We start from the raw sequence: 16,954 nt of genomic DNA on the forward strand, positions 1-16,954 counted from the left end.
AAGTAATTGTCAAATTACACACCCTAAATTTTCTCAATTGCCATAATCAAGCATCGGCTTTTTCATTCTCAGCACTTTGGCACCCTTGAACCATTTTTTTTTTCATTTCTTTTGTAACGGGGGCTTAGGTTAACACTCAGGCGGGGGCGAAACCACGGCGGCGACCGAGTCTTTCGTCTGTTCAGGTCAGCAGGCGCTCGGTCTGAGCGAAGGCAGTGCGGCTACTTCTTCTTTGCCTCAGTTAATATAGGATGATGCCCTTCTTCTTCTTCACACTGTAATTAATCGACAAATTACAATGATTTCATTAATTCGCCATCGCCTATCACACACCAATCAAAGATCAATCACTAAAAACCTCAAATTACCATGATAAGATGTTTTTTACGCAGCCCCCCGATTATTTCCGACACGCTGTGCCGACTACTACTACGCCGACGCCTTTTCGACCGAACGAGCTGTATACTCTGTCGTGTAAAACTGTAGGCTGCTCTTATCAGGGCTCCCACATCCGACGTCCGTGTAGTTGACGACTAGCCTTCTTCTTACGCCGGGCGACGAAACAAAGGCAACGCCGCCCGCTGTCTAAGCTGAGCTTCGAGTCTCCCTGGTCGGGTAAGTCACAGACGTTTTGAAATGCCCGCCGCAGTCATTGCAATACGTCACCAGCGGAGGTCGCGTTTGCACGAGACTTCCGGCGCTCCTCATGCGCTGAGTTTCGGTTTGGTGCATTAATAAATGCGAGATTTTCTAGCGCTGCAGGGCTTTAGAAAATGTCTCTTGCTTCGTTTAGAACCTAATGCAGCATCATAATCTCCGTGGCTAGAAACTCGTCACTGGCAATGACCACCAAAGTTCGTTGATTTAAAAGGCTAATCAGTAGATTTTATTAATCGTCTGGCTAATTATTACATTTTCTACAATTACTAAGGTTCGCCGCAGCTAAGAGTTTCCTCCTGTAGAGTTTTCTTAGTTTTTTTTTCGGAAAGTATATTTTTAGGAATTTCCGGAAGTGTTCGCTGAAACACCCGGTATATAAAGATCAGAGCAATAATACAAAAATAAAGACTGCAGCTGCAGGGTGTGACGAGTGATAGGCGCTAGCTGGTTCCTGAAATTATTTAAGTACTATGATGACCCCACGCATGGGGAAACTTTTTTTTTTTTCCCAGTGGCAGCAGCCCGTGAGTGACTGGGCGGATGCGCAGCTGAGGGGAAGTGTAGTCTCCATCACGGTCTAGGCTAGCGCCTCCGGTTCGAATATTCGGTTGGCCAATTTGGCCTTCGCCGGTGGCCTGGGGGAGACCAGAGCTAGCGCTGTAAAAAAAGAAAAAAGAAAAATGAAAGCCACGAAAACCCTGCACATGCGCACGCTCAAAGTAATTTATCACGTAGCATCTCCGTCCAGAAACAAAAACTCGTCATTAAAAACAACAGAAGGCTGGCTATAATACATTAGTTTTCTTCTTTTGATACGCTTCTGTTAATTCCCATATCAGATGATCATTGTGACGCCACAATGATCATCTGATATGGGAATTAACAGAAGCGTATCAAAAGAAGAAAACTAATGTATTATAGCCAGCCTTCTGTGTATGCTGTGTATGCTGTACCACGGCAATCGCCTGCGCGAATGAGGTGGCAGCTATAGATATGTGGCAGTTTCTGCTGTGGTTAATGTGACAGGGAGGTGGTAAAAAAACACTCCGATTTTTTTTTACAGAAAATGCCTGTGCAGTCTGACGTTAAAAAGCAGCGGCCGGACTGACTCGCGTACTCATGACCTCACGAAAGTTTCTTTCTTTGAACTTATCCCACTTGAGTCGTGCAATCCTGTAGACAGTGCCTTCTGTGCAGTCGACACACCTCATGCCGTGTTTTAAATCTTATGTGGGTTTATGTCCACTAATTTGTGTTCCTTTCTACCAGAGAGCACATTGCACCTTATTTGGGGCGAAAAAAAACCACATTAACTGTGAGCCTATAGTTCCAATATTTCCTAACACAATGGGAGATGCCGGGAAGATATGGGATTACAGCAAGTTTTTTTTATGGTTCTTGCTTTTCCTGTCGTTTTCAAACTGTAGAAGAACGGCAGATTAAGTGAGTTGCAAATCCATAACAAGCTTTTTTCAACAGCGCTAGACAGCAGCTAGGACACGTCTAGCGCCTTGTTTGTCTCTGCTTGTTGTATATCCTGCTGTCTAGCGCTGTTGAAAGAAGCTTCTTTTCAGACTGTTCGTCCTTTTAAGTCGATCAGGTCAACGGCTCTTCACAAACCGACGATCCCAGGTGTTGCCGAAAGGCAGCCTCGATTCATTACGAACCTGGACATGCAAATAATGCGCTGTCGCTTGATTTTACAAAAGCTTGTCGAAGGCTAGAAAGGCGATTTTCTCTTTGCAATGTTTGAGTGGGCACAGCTGCTATTCGAATACCTTGAAGGCATTCATGGCATTAGACGGAAGGCTAGCAGACTGAACAAAAATCAAGTATAGTCGTCAATGTATCTAAACAAGCTGGTTACCAGACCCCTCTCCACACAAGACGCTTTCTAAATTGCGGTCTACTCGAGCAAAAACAAAAACAACACAAGAGTCAATTAAAATGCCAGTTCTTTTCCGGTACAGTTTGTCATCCCTCGCCATTAATATAGAATCCATATATAAAGCTCCGACTGGAATCCCATATGTACTTCTGAGTACCAATTTATCTTTATCTTCAACAATCTTAGTAGCGTGTTTTCTTCCTTCAAATGAATGCGGTGACATGGATCGCTGCGTTGTATTCGCCTAAAACCGCTAAATAATTTATAGTTGAAATTCTTCTTTCATGCTGCTTCGATTTCGGTTTCATCAACCGAACAATGGCTGTGACGTGTAGTCGACCTTTATTTAGGTCACGTGAGGCACGAAAAACTTGCAATATAAACGCTGATACCCAGTTTTACAACACTTCACCAGCCTGCTTCAAGAGCTGGAATGGTAACAAACGACGTTTCAACAGTTATATTGCTGTTTTTTTTTCGCGCCTCGCGTGACCTTGAGGTCAACAATGTCATAGCCATCGTTAGACTGATGAAAGCTAAACCGAAACTGCGTAGAGAAGAAAATCACTGTCATAATTTTTTTTGGCGGTCGTCAGCGAACATCACGCGGTGATTCATGAATATTAGTGTATAACGCATCATTTGAAAGAAGAGAACATGCGTGCAAAAATCATCGTGCTCAAGTAAAGTATACAGGTTAACCACATCCACATCGAAAGCACTATTGTCCCTTTGCATTACCGCCGCTTTAAAACTTCGCAATGTCATCAGAATGCTTTTAAACCCTGCACGGGTCAACGAGGGACAATGCTGGAGAGTGCTTCAGTAGGTACCTGCAGGTGCCTCCCGCTGCCAAGTGCCTATCTCCGTGACAGCAGTCCTGAAATACAGATGTATACCGCCTTGAATACTCGACTGAATAAAACACATCGCAAGGCATTGCGGCAACCCTTAATAGCTCCACTTTCACGCTCTTTCATCGTACACTTGCCTGCCTCCTACCCGTCATACTTTTCCCCTCGCTACACTACGCCTTAAAGTGTGTCTCAGCAGCAGAAAGGCTTACAGCTCTCCGCAGGTCTGCGTAGGGATGAGCCTCAGTGGCATGCTCATACTGGGCTGATTCCAAAAAGCCAAAACGTCGCATAATTGCGCTTCCAGAGAGCCTCACACCACTAAAAAACTCTGTAATTGGAATGACTCGCAAAATTTTACCGCCTAAATTCTCCCCCTTCGCAAACTCGCGGGCAATATAACAGTGCGAATTAATCAATCAATAAAGCCAGCAAGCCTTGCAATATTATATTTTTCTCGCAAGAACGACACGTGTGCGATTGTGTACTGCGCACTTGCAAGCGCATCTGCGCAAGACAGCCGGGTGGCATTTTGTTTAAGTGGGCTCGAATGTATACGCTGCCAACATGTGCATGTCTAGGAGCTTCTGGACATTCCGCAATGTCTACAAAGTGAATAGGGCTAGAACTTAATTCTCCGTAAACGCGCACAAGGACAACACTTGCGCAACACTGCTGCAAGATCTTGTTAACTTGACACCCTAGTCAAGCATCTCGGTAAACCGGTGGCGCAAGAAGGAAGAGTAACTGAGCGAGAGGAGGGAAACTGGGAGGGAAAAAAAGGCTGACTGGAACGACAGCTTGGCAGGGTGGTGTGACACGTTTATTAAAACAGCCTTTACGTCAAGTGCATAACAGGTTCTGGGCCAAGGCAACTTCGTAATGGCAAATAAAAAAAAAGTAACGCTTGTTTCATAGCGCGTCTCTCACTAACCTCTTCATTTGTTTTCATTTAAAAACTATTTCATTTTTTCTCTCTTTGAACTAGTTCGAATCTGTGCATGTTCTTCGGACTACAGCCTTTTTTTTTCTGCACACTTGCTGTTCCTATATTCAGATTAGACTTTTTTTTTAATTTCCTCCCGGCAGACGGATATTTAAAGGTCAGAGGCATATTGGTTGCCACGTCAGCAGCGGGACTAGAAAATGGAAACACCTTGCATAATTTGGGAGAGAAATTTGAAATTTCGTAAATCTTACTTCGCACTGGCTGTGATGACGGCACGAGCACATAAAAAAAAGGCTTGAGAGAGAGAGAGGCCAGGAGGCACATCTCTGGGAAGAGCGCACAGTATACAAGGGGATTTCTCGATGCAGCCTACCTGTCAAGCAACTGCTCCTCACAACGATCTCACACAATCTAAATTACTCAGACCTCAAAGCTCAAGCAATGTTTGGTATATGCATCTTTTCTTTTTGTACTTGTGACTGTTGCAAGCTTCAGGAGAGGCTTGCTTACAGTTAACAGCCAACAGTGGTTCCGCAAGCTTGAACGAGTAACTCGAACCGGTCTGTTGCTGGGCGTAGAATTTCTGCCCATCTAGGAATGCGGAGATGTCGCACTATGGTTACCTCAGACGAACCGGTCCAAACTCAGCTCTTGAAGCGTGTGCATTATCCCATGACTTGAATCCTGGTTCACCTCGTGGTGAACCGCAACGTATCGAGCAATGGAAAGAAAAATGATAGGCGTAACGTCAAGAGACCATAAGCGGGCAGAGTGGGTGAGGGAACAAACGCGGGTTAATGACATACTAATAGAAATCAAGAGGAAGAAATGGGCTTGGGCAGGGCATGTAATTCGAACGCACGATAACCGCTGGTCTTCAAGGGTAACAGAGTGGATTCCTAGGGAAAGGAAGCGAGCAGGGGGCGGCAGAAAGTTAGGTGGGCGGATAAGATAAAGAAGTTTGCGGGTGATACGATGGCCGCAGCTGACAAAGGACAGGGTTAATTGCAGAGACATGGGAGAGGCCTTTGCCATGCAGTGGGCGTAGTCAGGCTGATGATGACGATGATAACTCGTGGGCATTTGCCGTGGAAGAAGAGTTTGTTTTTCTTCACGACATGTGCCCAATACAGCCACGCAACGCCGCTAAGCGGCGGCACTTGCGAGCAAGGATTTCTCCAGGAATTGAAATTAGCGGGTCTAAACTTCTATGGGTGAGAGGGGCGTTAGGGTAGAGGAGGAGCGGTGGTGATTTTTTAATTTTTTATTTGTGTCGTTGCTATGTTTTCTAGAACTAGCAAACAACAATCGTGACAAAGATGTCAAAACTTCGCCATCGTTTGTAAAAAAAAAAAAGAATCGTTACGAATTAAAGGGGCTCCATCATAAAAACAAGCAGTTGTGTTTACCCCCACCCTACCCTATCCACTTGAGGGTGTGTAGCTTTATATGGTAGCTCGTGTTTGACGGTGAATTACTTAAACTTTTAGATTCATTTCCCCCAAGAAAACTGCTATTTCTAGCGATATCTCCGTGGCACATGAGGAAGGAATTCGTGCATTTGTATCGATTTGAGAAGCCATTTTACGCAGAAGCACTTCACTGAGCATGAGGCGTTTTTTCAGCCGGTTTAGGTTTAATGCGCAATCGTACTAATAAAGAAATCGCTTTTATTTCTGAAATCACAGAGGACAACAGTTTTCCGAAAATACTTGCAGCCCCTCTGTAACGATTCTTGTCCTTATTTATTCCTTCTCCCCTTTGCGATTGGTCAGCCTCGCCTCAGATATACCGCCGCCGCCTGCTGACGTTCATTGCTGACGGTCAGCCCTGACGTATCGCAGGCGATGGCTACAGATAGTTTAAGGCGAAATAATTGGGAGAATAAGTGCTACAAAATAAGGCCATGATAACAGAAACGCGAACAATGACTAGGCTAGGGTGCACGTTCCCGCGCACAAAGCCGGCTGCTTACTGTCGTTATGAGACAAGTACTTAGCGAACCAACATTTCGATGTGTACAGACAAATCCACTTAACTATAACTAAAGTTATGAAGGGATTGTTGAAATTTGTGTGACTAAATTAAAAAATATAACACTCTTCGCGGTTGCCTAGAGCCTTTAAGGTATTTTCAGTTCAGATTAAGTCGTTCATTATTTAAGATAACATAAGATTTGAACCGCTAGGAATGCACTGAGATATTCAAATGGAAATCTATTAAAAGAAGGCCCCTGTGGGGCCATTTTGGTCAGAGCCGCCTCGATGGCTCAGTGGTTCGCGCGGACTGGCCCCGTTCCGTTGCCACAGGAGGCCGAAGTTGGCTTTTCTTACCGCCGGCGTCCAGCGAATTTTTTACTTGAAAGATCCGAAGCCCTTTCGCTGGGATTTGAAGAAAGGGGTGATGTTGCCAGCAGCTGGAGATAACATATGGCAGGTAGGCCGGGATGCAAGCACAGGGGGTAGGAACTTTTGATAAGGACAGGATGTGCGGCTAACCGGAAGTGTCTGTATACACCCTCCCGAAGGATAAAATAACGACGGTGTGAGCGCGCCGAGCCCGGCGCACATTTCCCTACTTTCGGCCTCTCCAGTGCAAGACGGCGCAAGCAGCGTGTTGACGCTAGGGATTTGAGAGCCATATTGTCCACGGAGGGCGAAGCCCCGCAATGCTAATCCGATTAGCTGCTCGCATTTGACCTTCGGTCAGCGGGGCAAAGAATACGCTTTTGCACGCACTGTAGCCCAGGCGTCTTTATTAGCGCATCTCTTTGACTCCGTAGCGTGTCTCCTTTTATCCGGTTCCTTTGCGCCAAAAATGCTTTTTCATAATAAATACTGAGCACAACAGATCAGACAAGTGGCCTCGCGACATATGAGAAAGAGTAGAATGGGCAAGAAAAAAGAAATAGAAATAAAATTGCGCGACATATGACAGGGGAAGTAGTTGATAATAATGATATTATCATCGAGTGCAACAAACCATATTTTGAGGAGACGCACGGGGCAGTTTTCGACTTCCGCATTACTCAGAGTCAAACATTTTTGAGAACAGGCGTTCTTAACTCAATTAACAGCTAAAGGAACACATAAACCAAGAGTTTCAAGCTGGATCTCGCCTCATGGGCTCCGTTGGCAAAACAAAGAAAAGGGAAATGTGCAGCGCAAAAAAACGCATGGACGACAGAAGAAAGACAAACACAAGCGCTGACAGGTGTTGTGTTTGTCTTTTTTTTTTTCTGTCGTCCATGCGTTTTTTGCGCTGCACATTTTCCTTTTCTGTGATGAACCAACATGCCCAAATTACCACCCTTCATCAGTCCGTTGGCAACTTTTTTTCTTTCACGGGCCACCACCCGGGAAACAAACAAACAAATTTACATTTTTGTACAAAAAGAAAAGCTCCACCGAGCACTAGCGCGACGCGCTCACACACGCTTTAGTGACCATCATCTCATCTGCCCATCAAGTTCAGAAAAGCCGTGCATCATTGTCGAACCTCGACTGCCATCGGAGCGTTGGGGCGTGGTGCCCAATGTAAGCTGTACCCGCAAAAGCTTCAGTTACATCGTAAGTTGCCTGCACGGATTCCGGCAGTCGGCGCGTCCAATGAATATTAGGTCATTGCAGGTTAGCGCTCGGTGTACTTCCAACTCGCTTAATTCGAACTTCTGGTTTGTTCGAATTCAGGCTCTGTCACGTCAATACCAAGGATATTAAAAAGATTCCAGTTAATTCGAACTACGAATAATTCGAATAAATTTTCTATCTCCTTCGAGTTCGAATAATCGAGAGTCGACTTGGTCGGAGACTCCCCGGGAAGGCGTGTAATGAGCCAATTTGCGAATCACCTAGCGCTCTCATCTACAACGCAGCGCACCTCTCATCATGCCACTTCCGACCACTTCTTTTCTTCCACCTCAGATGTAACGAAAGTCAAAGGGTGGATCACGGGTGGGAATTGTGCTGAGGTCGAAGATTACCAACCCTCGAGTTCCGCACAAAGTACGTATAGCCTATCCACTGACACACTACCAGGACATGAGCAGTCGGCTGGTTTCAAACCATAAACAGCCACAAGAGAAACGATACGAATGAAAAAAAAAAACAAAAATATAATGGAAAACAAAATCAAAGATGTTACTGACAATTCACTTGCGGAATAACGGCTGAAAACTGGAAGTGGGCTCCACAAGAAACACCCGCAGAGCACGTGTTTGAGAGCGTTGGCATGAACGAAGAAAACTACACGGTATACTTTAAATTTGCGTGAAGTGTGCTTGAAAGAAACGTGAGTTCACGGCATTCGTCATCTGGTTAATCGGTGCACCACAATATTTCAAGTTATCAGAATCGAACTGAAGGGCAATGTGATAGACTATAAATAGCAATCATGGCATTATACATACCAAGGTTCATGGGGGATTTAACGTCCCAAAGCGACTCAGGCTATGAGGGACGCCGTATTGAAGGGCTCCGGAAATTTTGACCACCTGGGGTTCTTTTACGTGCAATGACATCGCACAGCACACGGGCCTCTAGAATTTCGCCTCCATCGAAATTCGACCGCCGCGGCCGGGATCGAACCCGCGTCTTTCGGGCCGGCAGCCGAGCGCCATAACCACTCAGCCACCGCGGCGGCTATTATACATACCAAGTTGCATGACTCGTTACCAAAACCAAGGCCAGATGAAAATGCTCGCGCCTTTTCAAATGAGAATTGAGCACCTAGTGGATGCAACAATCAATTTTTTTTCCACGATAATACTCTTTAACGTGCTGCCCACCGCGTCAAATATGCTGTTTGCTGCTGACTGTAATATCTTTAATACTGCTTAATGTGCTTCCGACCAGCTTGCTTTGAACACAAATCTGCAGCTGCTGGAAGAAGGGTGTGATAAGTGAGGATTAGCTATTAGTCTTTGCGAAACTGTTTATCTGTGTATCAGTGACAGAATTAACGAATCTAATTTTACGAATAACATAAATATCAACATAACCAAAAAGTAGACCATAGTATCTAGGTGTCCATTAACGTCCCGACCAGCTGAAATGTACGAAACACACAGATAACATATACTTCTCTGTGGGTAAAAACCTCGAATATCTTGAGCATCGGATGGGCAGTTGCCCTGGCTCGTGACGTATACGGCCGTCTCAAGACGTATACGGCCATCGTCAGACCCAATATTCTTGTGTTGAATGGGACCCATGCAGAACAACTTACACGCAGAAAAATAAAAAATCAAACCACTAACAGTTCGCTTCTTCTTTAATCGCTGTGGGCACTTGGGATATTCTTCCGCCGCGTTGCAGCTCTGAAATCTGGAATGCCTAGTAGAAAGAAGAAAGCCACGCCTTAACTTTTTCTTGCCCCATAGTTTTCTCAACATGGCATCAAACATCAGAATTACATCCTTCATGTCATTCTTTACATGGATCATTTCTGAATGAAACTTGGGCAATAATTCTCAATTTTTTCGCAGCCTTTGATTGAACTGTTTGCTTGATCATTTTTTTGTTATCCTGTTCACTTCAGTAGCATTGTATTTATAAAAATTGGTTTATGAGGAAAGGAAATGGCGCAGTAATTTCCTCTCATCTCGGTGGACAGCTGAACCGTGCCATAAGAGAAGGGAGGAAAGGAAGGTGGGGAGTGAACGAAGACAGAGAGAAATAGGTGCCGTAGTGGAGGGCTCCGACCACCTGGGGATTTCGACCACCTGGGGATCTTTAGCGTGCACTGACATTGCACAGCCCACGGGTTTTATTTTTGTGCATGGCACCGCTGCTGTATTGACAAGACCGAAATATTGATGATAGGGTGCGCGCGCACGCGCGCACGCATGCACGTGCTGCGTGCTGTATGTTTATTTAAGCATAAAATTCACTAAAACATCAGTTAACGTGCATATAACCGAAATTTTTTAATAGAACAGAGAATAGAACGCCGAAAAACAATGTTGGTCTTTCGACTTGGGCTCTCAAGAAATCTAAACGTTGAGTGAAACCTGTCCAACTCTTATGTGCCGCTTCTTATAAACTTCTCATGCAGGAGAAAACGACTTGTGCCGTCCTGCATGCCACAGGGCATGATATGAGTATCGAGTAGGCTGTATCAGTGCCTACGAGGTTGCAGTTTCAGCTATCGGAGAAGTCTTCTCGTTCATTCTCTTTCGTGATGAAGAGCAACACTGAAGAGCAAAGAAAACGGCCTAGGCTAAGAGTAGAAAGAAGAGAGGGGTACACACGAGAATGCTCCTCAAATACTGCAAGTGTTTCCATAATTAAGTCCATCTGAGAATCGCATAAAAATATCAGGCCGGGCGGGCTTCTTTTCTTTTGTTCATATTTATCTCGCCGTTGAAGAACGCATGCAGGCATTCAACTCGAGGAGTATTTTAATGGCACCCCCTGCTTAAAAAGAGCTTTTGTTTCAACGCGCACCTGTCCGTATTATATGCGGTTGCTTGTTTCTTTTTTATTAACTGTTTAATAACGTTGGCTTAACAGTCACATTGCTCATAACGTGTACCCCTCTCTTCTTTCTATTCTTAGCATAGGCCATTTTTGTTGCTCTTCATGTTGCTCTTCATCAGGAAGGTGAACAAACGTGATAATTTCACCGATGGCTGTAACTGCAACCTCGTAGGGACTGTTACAGCCTACTCGATACTCCTATCATGCCCTGTGGCATGCGGGACGGCACAAGTCGTTTTCTCCTGCATAAGAAGTTGATAAGAAGCGGCACATAAGAGTTGGGCAGGCTTCACTCTATGTCTAGCTTTCTTGAGCTTAACTCGGAGGAGCAACTTTGTTTTTCAGCGTTCTATTCCGCGGAGCGAAGCGTTTGAAACTTTCGACGATCATAGTTCACCTGTGAGCCGCGTGTGTGTGAATGAGAACACACAGCGTTGCGTCTTGAACTTACAGCTCACGAACTATCTAAAATCTGACAACTTCGAGAATGAGAACTTAATGAACCAACACAGAGTTATAGTTGTAAAAATATGTGATCCATGCTGCGCTGAGAGTAACACATGAATCACCGTGCAACAACACACTTAAAAAAGCACAGCAACCCGAAACCGAAACCGAAAGCTCTTGGTTTTGAGACTCTGTCGCTAGGCGGCTTGTAAGCGCAAGGAGAAAGGAAAGGGCGAAGAGAGAGACAAACAATGAGAGAGAGGCGTGGCCGCGTACGGCGCGACGGACCCCCTCGCAGCTCTCTCATCCACTAAAAAAAGGCTGAGACTAGGGTTCACCTCCTCAAAAGTGCCTGACGCAACGTCGATCTCCCGTAACACAAGCAGCGCGTCGTAAGGCCTTCCATGTGCTGCAGCGTGCCTCCGTCAGTGTCGACGGCAGCCTATCTCAGCACGGAACCGCGTGCCAGCTCGCGACAGGAGACGTCCACGCGCAACTGGAGCTAACGCAAGCGGCGTGAGCGCGAAGCCGCCTCGCAGCGACGACCATGCCGCCGGAACCGAGCGCCGAGTCGCAGTTAATGAACCCCGACGTTCAGGTGCGTCGGGGTTCAGGTTCGGAGTCACCTAAAGGCAATTCGGTAACGTTGAAGAAGGAGCTGGGTCTCATGAACGGTGTAGGGATGATTGTCGGAGTGATAATAGGCGCCGGTATATTTGTTTCGCCTACGGGAGTACTTCGGTTCGCCGGCTCCACCGGCATGGCCCTCGTGGTATGGGCTGCCTGCGGGCTCATATCAATGATCGGGGCCATATGTTATGCTGAACTGGGGACGATGATCCCAAAGTCCGGAGGTGACTACGCCTACATTTTCACCGCTTTTGGTCCGCTACCGGCTTTCCTCTTCTTGTGGGTAGCGCTGCTCATCATTCAGCCCACGAGCAATGCGATCGCCGGCATCACTTTCGCCAACTACATTCTGGAGCCCATATACGCCGGCTGCTCACCACCGGACAACGCAGTGCGGCTTGTCGCTGCCGTAGTCATATGTGAGTACTTTTCTGAACTGCTTGCCTTGCTTCGCTCCATGCGGACCGCCGGCAGCGCGCCGCGCGCGTCTCGTTGCGTGCGAGCTCCTTCAGACGAGCATGCACGTGCTGTGTTCTTCGTATTGCGCGACTTGTCCATGCGACGTCCGACTTGCGGCCCGCACTTTGGGCCGCTCGGCTAAGGCGGTCGGATGGAAGTCGTGCCTGCGTAATCACTGCAAGCCTTCTGCACGCATAGAATATGTTATTCTGGTTTTCTACCATTCTTCTAACCGCGCGGGCTTATTGACACCGGCTGCCGCTATGACTTCGTCTTGTCACGGCCGTGGAGATGATGTGTACATTGTTTTTATACAGTCAGTATTTTTAACCGGCTGAATATCTTTTTCGGTTTGAGCTGCCAAAATAGCGTTACTTAAGGCGCACGCAGCGATTAACTGTGCGCAAGCAGAAGACGCGTCCGTATGTTGACGCCTCTTGCCACAGAGGCAGGAGCACCTGGGTGAGTACTTATCGCCTGGCGCCTTGACATGCTGGTATTATTTTTATTGTTGTATGTTATTCCATACATTTTTAAGGCAGCGACGCTAACGGATTAACCATGGAGCGCAAAAACGTTTGCGTTAAGTCATTCGCCGAATGTTGAATAGCCCATTTGCGACAGATTTCATCGTCTGTATTGAAACTAAGACCACTTTATTGCCACTTTTAGGGGAACTGGTTAACTGACCTGAATGCGGCAGTTGGCTGTGTTACAGGTTTTAAAACATTAGTCACAACGTGTCCTTTCTCTCGTCACACTACAAGTACAAATACTGTTGGGACTCGGCCGCACTCAGATAATTTTTCTCAGTGAACGAACTCAGCCACTGCGGAGTTTGCGCTAAAAATAAAAACTGCAATTTCATTCGAAACCAGAAAAAAGAAATGAAAAAGTTATTTCACTATTAACATGTAACTTTATGTTTGTGTTTTTGCTACTTTTTTCCCACAAATTTCTTGTGTAGATTCATATGCTCAAAATAGCAGCCGGATCATAAAACTTTTCGCCTTTTAGCGCGCATACCACATGTGAATTGTCTTTTGTATAACTTCATCGAAATGAGCTATGTCAAGTACAGTCGTGTGCAATATAAGAGGGAGCAAACTTGCAAAAAATTACGAATTTCCTACTTATTTCCCAAATGGCTCTGGAACACCCTTGGACGTCCTCAGGACGTCCTGAACGTCCTCAGGACGACCGTGGGAGCTTTGTTGTCTATTGGGTTCTACCCTATATTTGAAAATGGCTTTTGGTTATTATGTTCCAAGAGGAACACTAGTCAGAAAAAAAAACCTGTGCTTGTCACGCCTAATTACGAAGTAATAAATAAATGAATGCTCAAACATTGTTCCCTATCATATTGCTCACGACCGCACCTTCTCGCCGCTCTACTTCGATTTTGCTCTTAGCCTAATTTTATTTCGAAAGTGGGCATTGTCCATTCTTTTCCAGTGGAGAGTCGCTTTCTTTTTCAGCACTATCTCAGGTTTCCTGGTATTCCAAGAGAAGCATATTATTTACTGAGCGAGAAGAAAAAATATTTTGTGCAAGAAACTAATTTCTCTCTTCTGCTGCAAGAAATTCTCAGCTGAAATGAAAGACCAATTGCTGATAAAGTAAATATACGTGCCAGACGTACTGCGATGTACACAACAGTTATAGCTATACTACTTACCGTTCATGCACTTCTGAAAGTAGCTGAAGGCTTGTCTTCTGGTGTGCGCGGATACTGATAGCTTAGAATTCAAAAACTGTACAAACAACCTTGTGGCTGGTGTTGATGCCTCAATGGCTCTGCTTTCAGAGTCTAATCAATCCTCGTGATGTCTTTTTTTCTGTGCTTTCACGCACCAGGACCGTGCGCTGCTGCTCAACAGGACAAGGTTTTTAATGTACAGGTTTGATATGTTGCGGAATTTCCATTTTTATGGATTTATTTTACATGAAAGGAGTGGAAGCGTAATTTTATAGTTTCTCATTTCCCGATTGTTGAGAGCGAACCAGTAGACACGGCGCATGCCCCAGTGTGTAGCGGACAATTAAGCATAATAATTTGTTGTGGCCAGTCTCAGTTTCGATTGGGAAAAGCACCGGGTGCGCCGTGTATTCAACGGCCGCTGCAGGCAAACAGACCTGTTGGTCATCTGAGCTCAGAAACCTGTCTCGAAACTGACGCGTCAGCGTCCCAGGCAGACCGACAGGACTCGAATCGGACGTAGCGGACCACGCTGAACGTCACGGAAGCTCGGAGACGTCGTAGTGCGTGTCGTGTAGGCCTGTATGTAACGACGGGCTGCTTTTTTTGCACCGTCGATCGACGAATGTTTAAAAACAAATTAACGTATGCTCCAAGCTACGTTTATCTTTGGTGTTTAGTGTAGAAAATATATGTGTATACTCAGAAATCGAGCCACTCATGCATATGTTGACTTCGAAATTTTGTGTGCTTATTCGTTGAGCGCTTCAAACGGCCTGGTTACATGCGCTTTTGCTGCCCTGAACCGGTGCCGTGGGACTCACCTCGACTCCCATGGCGCCGGTTCAGTTGATGCACGGTCTAGAGAAATCGTTGCCATAATCCTCTGTGATGCGGCCTACATCAACATATCAGGCTGAAAAGACGCGCTTGGGTTCGAAGAAGCAGAGAGAGAATGTACCGTGTGCAAAAGAAAAAAAAAGAAAGGAAAAATAGCATGTTTCACCGTGTGCTCACATTCTGCGATTTTGAAGAAAAGCTTGCTGCATGTACTAGTGCTGAAGTATACAAAAAGAAAAAGAAAACGTTGTACCAGAGAGAAACATTAAAAAGGCGATAGCAGATAGCAACATTTCTTCTTCAAAGAAACAATCTCGGTGCAGTCAGCCGCGATATCTGCAGCTGCGCTTGCATTCGTAGCTCAGCGCGATCAAAAGTGGCTACGTCTGACTGCGTTTATCTTCGAGGCACGGTCAGGGACACGAGTTCTGCCAACGAGGCGCCGCTTGCAGCTCATAGGCACGAGTTTCGATTTGCGCGGTGGCTCAGTGGTTGGGGCGCTCGACTACTGATCCGGAGTTCCCGTGTTCGAACCCGACCGCGGCGGCTGCGTTTTTATGGAGGAAAAACGCTAAGGCGCCCCTGTGCTGTGCGATGTCAGTGCACGTTAAAGATCCCCAGGTGGTCGAAATTATTCCGGAGCCCTCCACTACGGCACCTCCTTCTTCCTTTCTTCTTTCACTCCCTCCTTTATCCCTTCCCTTACGGCGCGCTTCAGGTGTCCAACGATATATGAGACAGATACTGCGACATTTCCTTTCCACCAAAAACGAATTATATTCTTACTATCCGAACGACTTCCTTTCAGTGGCACTTTGGTGCGGCGTGTGCATTGCTAGCGTGGCGGCTATATTTGCGCTTTGCTTACTTCCGACAGTTCACACAGGCCCCGCGTGGACACGACATATGGCGACCAAGCGATGTGACCTGACCTGATGAGTTCCTTCCCTGGTGCAGCTGCAGCGAGATACGTTGTAATGCGAGGCTTGGAATTGTTTAACTGTGTAGCTTTTCAGCTACGGGCAAAAAACGGGACACAGTCGTATTCCGAAAGTGTCAAACTTCCTTTTACGTTGATTTTTGTCTTTTTTAGAGCTACGTAGGTCAGTCAGGTTGCTTGAAAAATTCAATGTTTACTATGTTGCAACACGCTGCCCATACAGTGCCGACAAAGATTGCAATATAAAGGTGCCTGGCAATGAGGGCGCATTTTTTAACGCATTTAGCGCAGCCATGCAAGCTTGCTTGGCTTCACGCAGACCTGATTGAATGCTTTCTTTCACGAACGCAGCTTCCGTAGCTGCGACATCGTTTAGGTGGCAGACTTGTTTGCTGCAAAGGCTGCAGAAATCATGGACGCCCTGCATAATCTGACGTGCGTTTCTTGAAGTTTCGTTGGGTGAATTAGAATCGTCGAGGCGCGCACGCTCTCGTTAGTGCGCGGTGTGAAAAGTGCACCCGCTTTCAGCTCAACTTTGACGCAGTTTTGTAGGAAGGGCTGGCTGACTCGACAGCGACGGAATTGTGGCCACCTTGCGAACGCGAGTGCGCCATCCAAAATGAGGGAGTTTGTCGTTACCCTCATTTGGGCGTTGCGGCGCCGCCAACGGAGCGTGTCCGAGTTTCAGTTCTACGTCCTGGTGCACAACGAGGCACGAAGTAGCAGTAGTTGGAAATTTCAGCGTGTAGTTGTGGGATTACCTACGCTGCTCCTTCAAAACCAGCGTCGCATCCCATCCGCAGCGACTTGTCTTTATTGTGCGTTCGCAGAGCACAGACTTGAGAGACAGTCGCCTTTGGATGCGTGCCTGAAAAGCACCGCTCAGTCATGCCCCAGCGACGTAGAAAGACGAAAGAAAAAAAGAAAAAGCGACAATCTCGACAGTTTTATTTTTTTTTTGTCAAGTGTTTGCGCGATATCCTCTTCACACATTGCGGAAAAAAAAAATGTCGGCCGCAGTCGTTATCAGCGTGCACTTAGTGCGAGTGCTTTTGACACCGCATGCTGTTTTTTTTATTTATTTTGCTTCACCTACATCTCGAACTCCA

General features: G+C 46.2%; 1 protein-coding gene across 1 annotated transcript in view; it reads left to right on the forward strand.

The window, feature by feature from the left end:
• Positions 1-11,523: 11,523 nt before the first annotated feature.
• LOC144114305 (Y+L amino acid transporter 2-like) overlaps positions 11,524-16,954 on the forward strand; it is a 71,681-nt gene continuing 66,250 nt past the window's right edge. Inside the window, exon 1 of the mRNA XM_077647954.1 lies at positions 11,524-12,326. Within this exon, the coding sequence (XP_077504080.1) occupies positions 11,825-12,326 (502 nt within the window). The 5' untranslated portion in view covers positions 11,524-11,824. The remainder of the gene's footprint in view (positions 12,327-16,954) is intronic.

The sequence above is a fragment of the Amblyomma americanum genome, chromosome 1, assembly GCF_052857255.1.
Source record: "Amblyomma americanum isolate KBUSLIRL-KWMA chromosome 1, ASM5285725v1, whole genome shotgun sequence".
In the NCBI taxonomy this organism is placed as follows: Eukaryota; Metazoa; Arthropoda; class Arachnida; order Ixodida; family Ixodidae; genus Amblyomma; species Amblyomma americanum.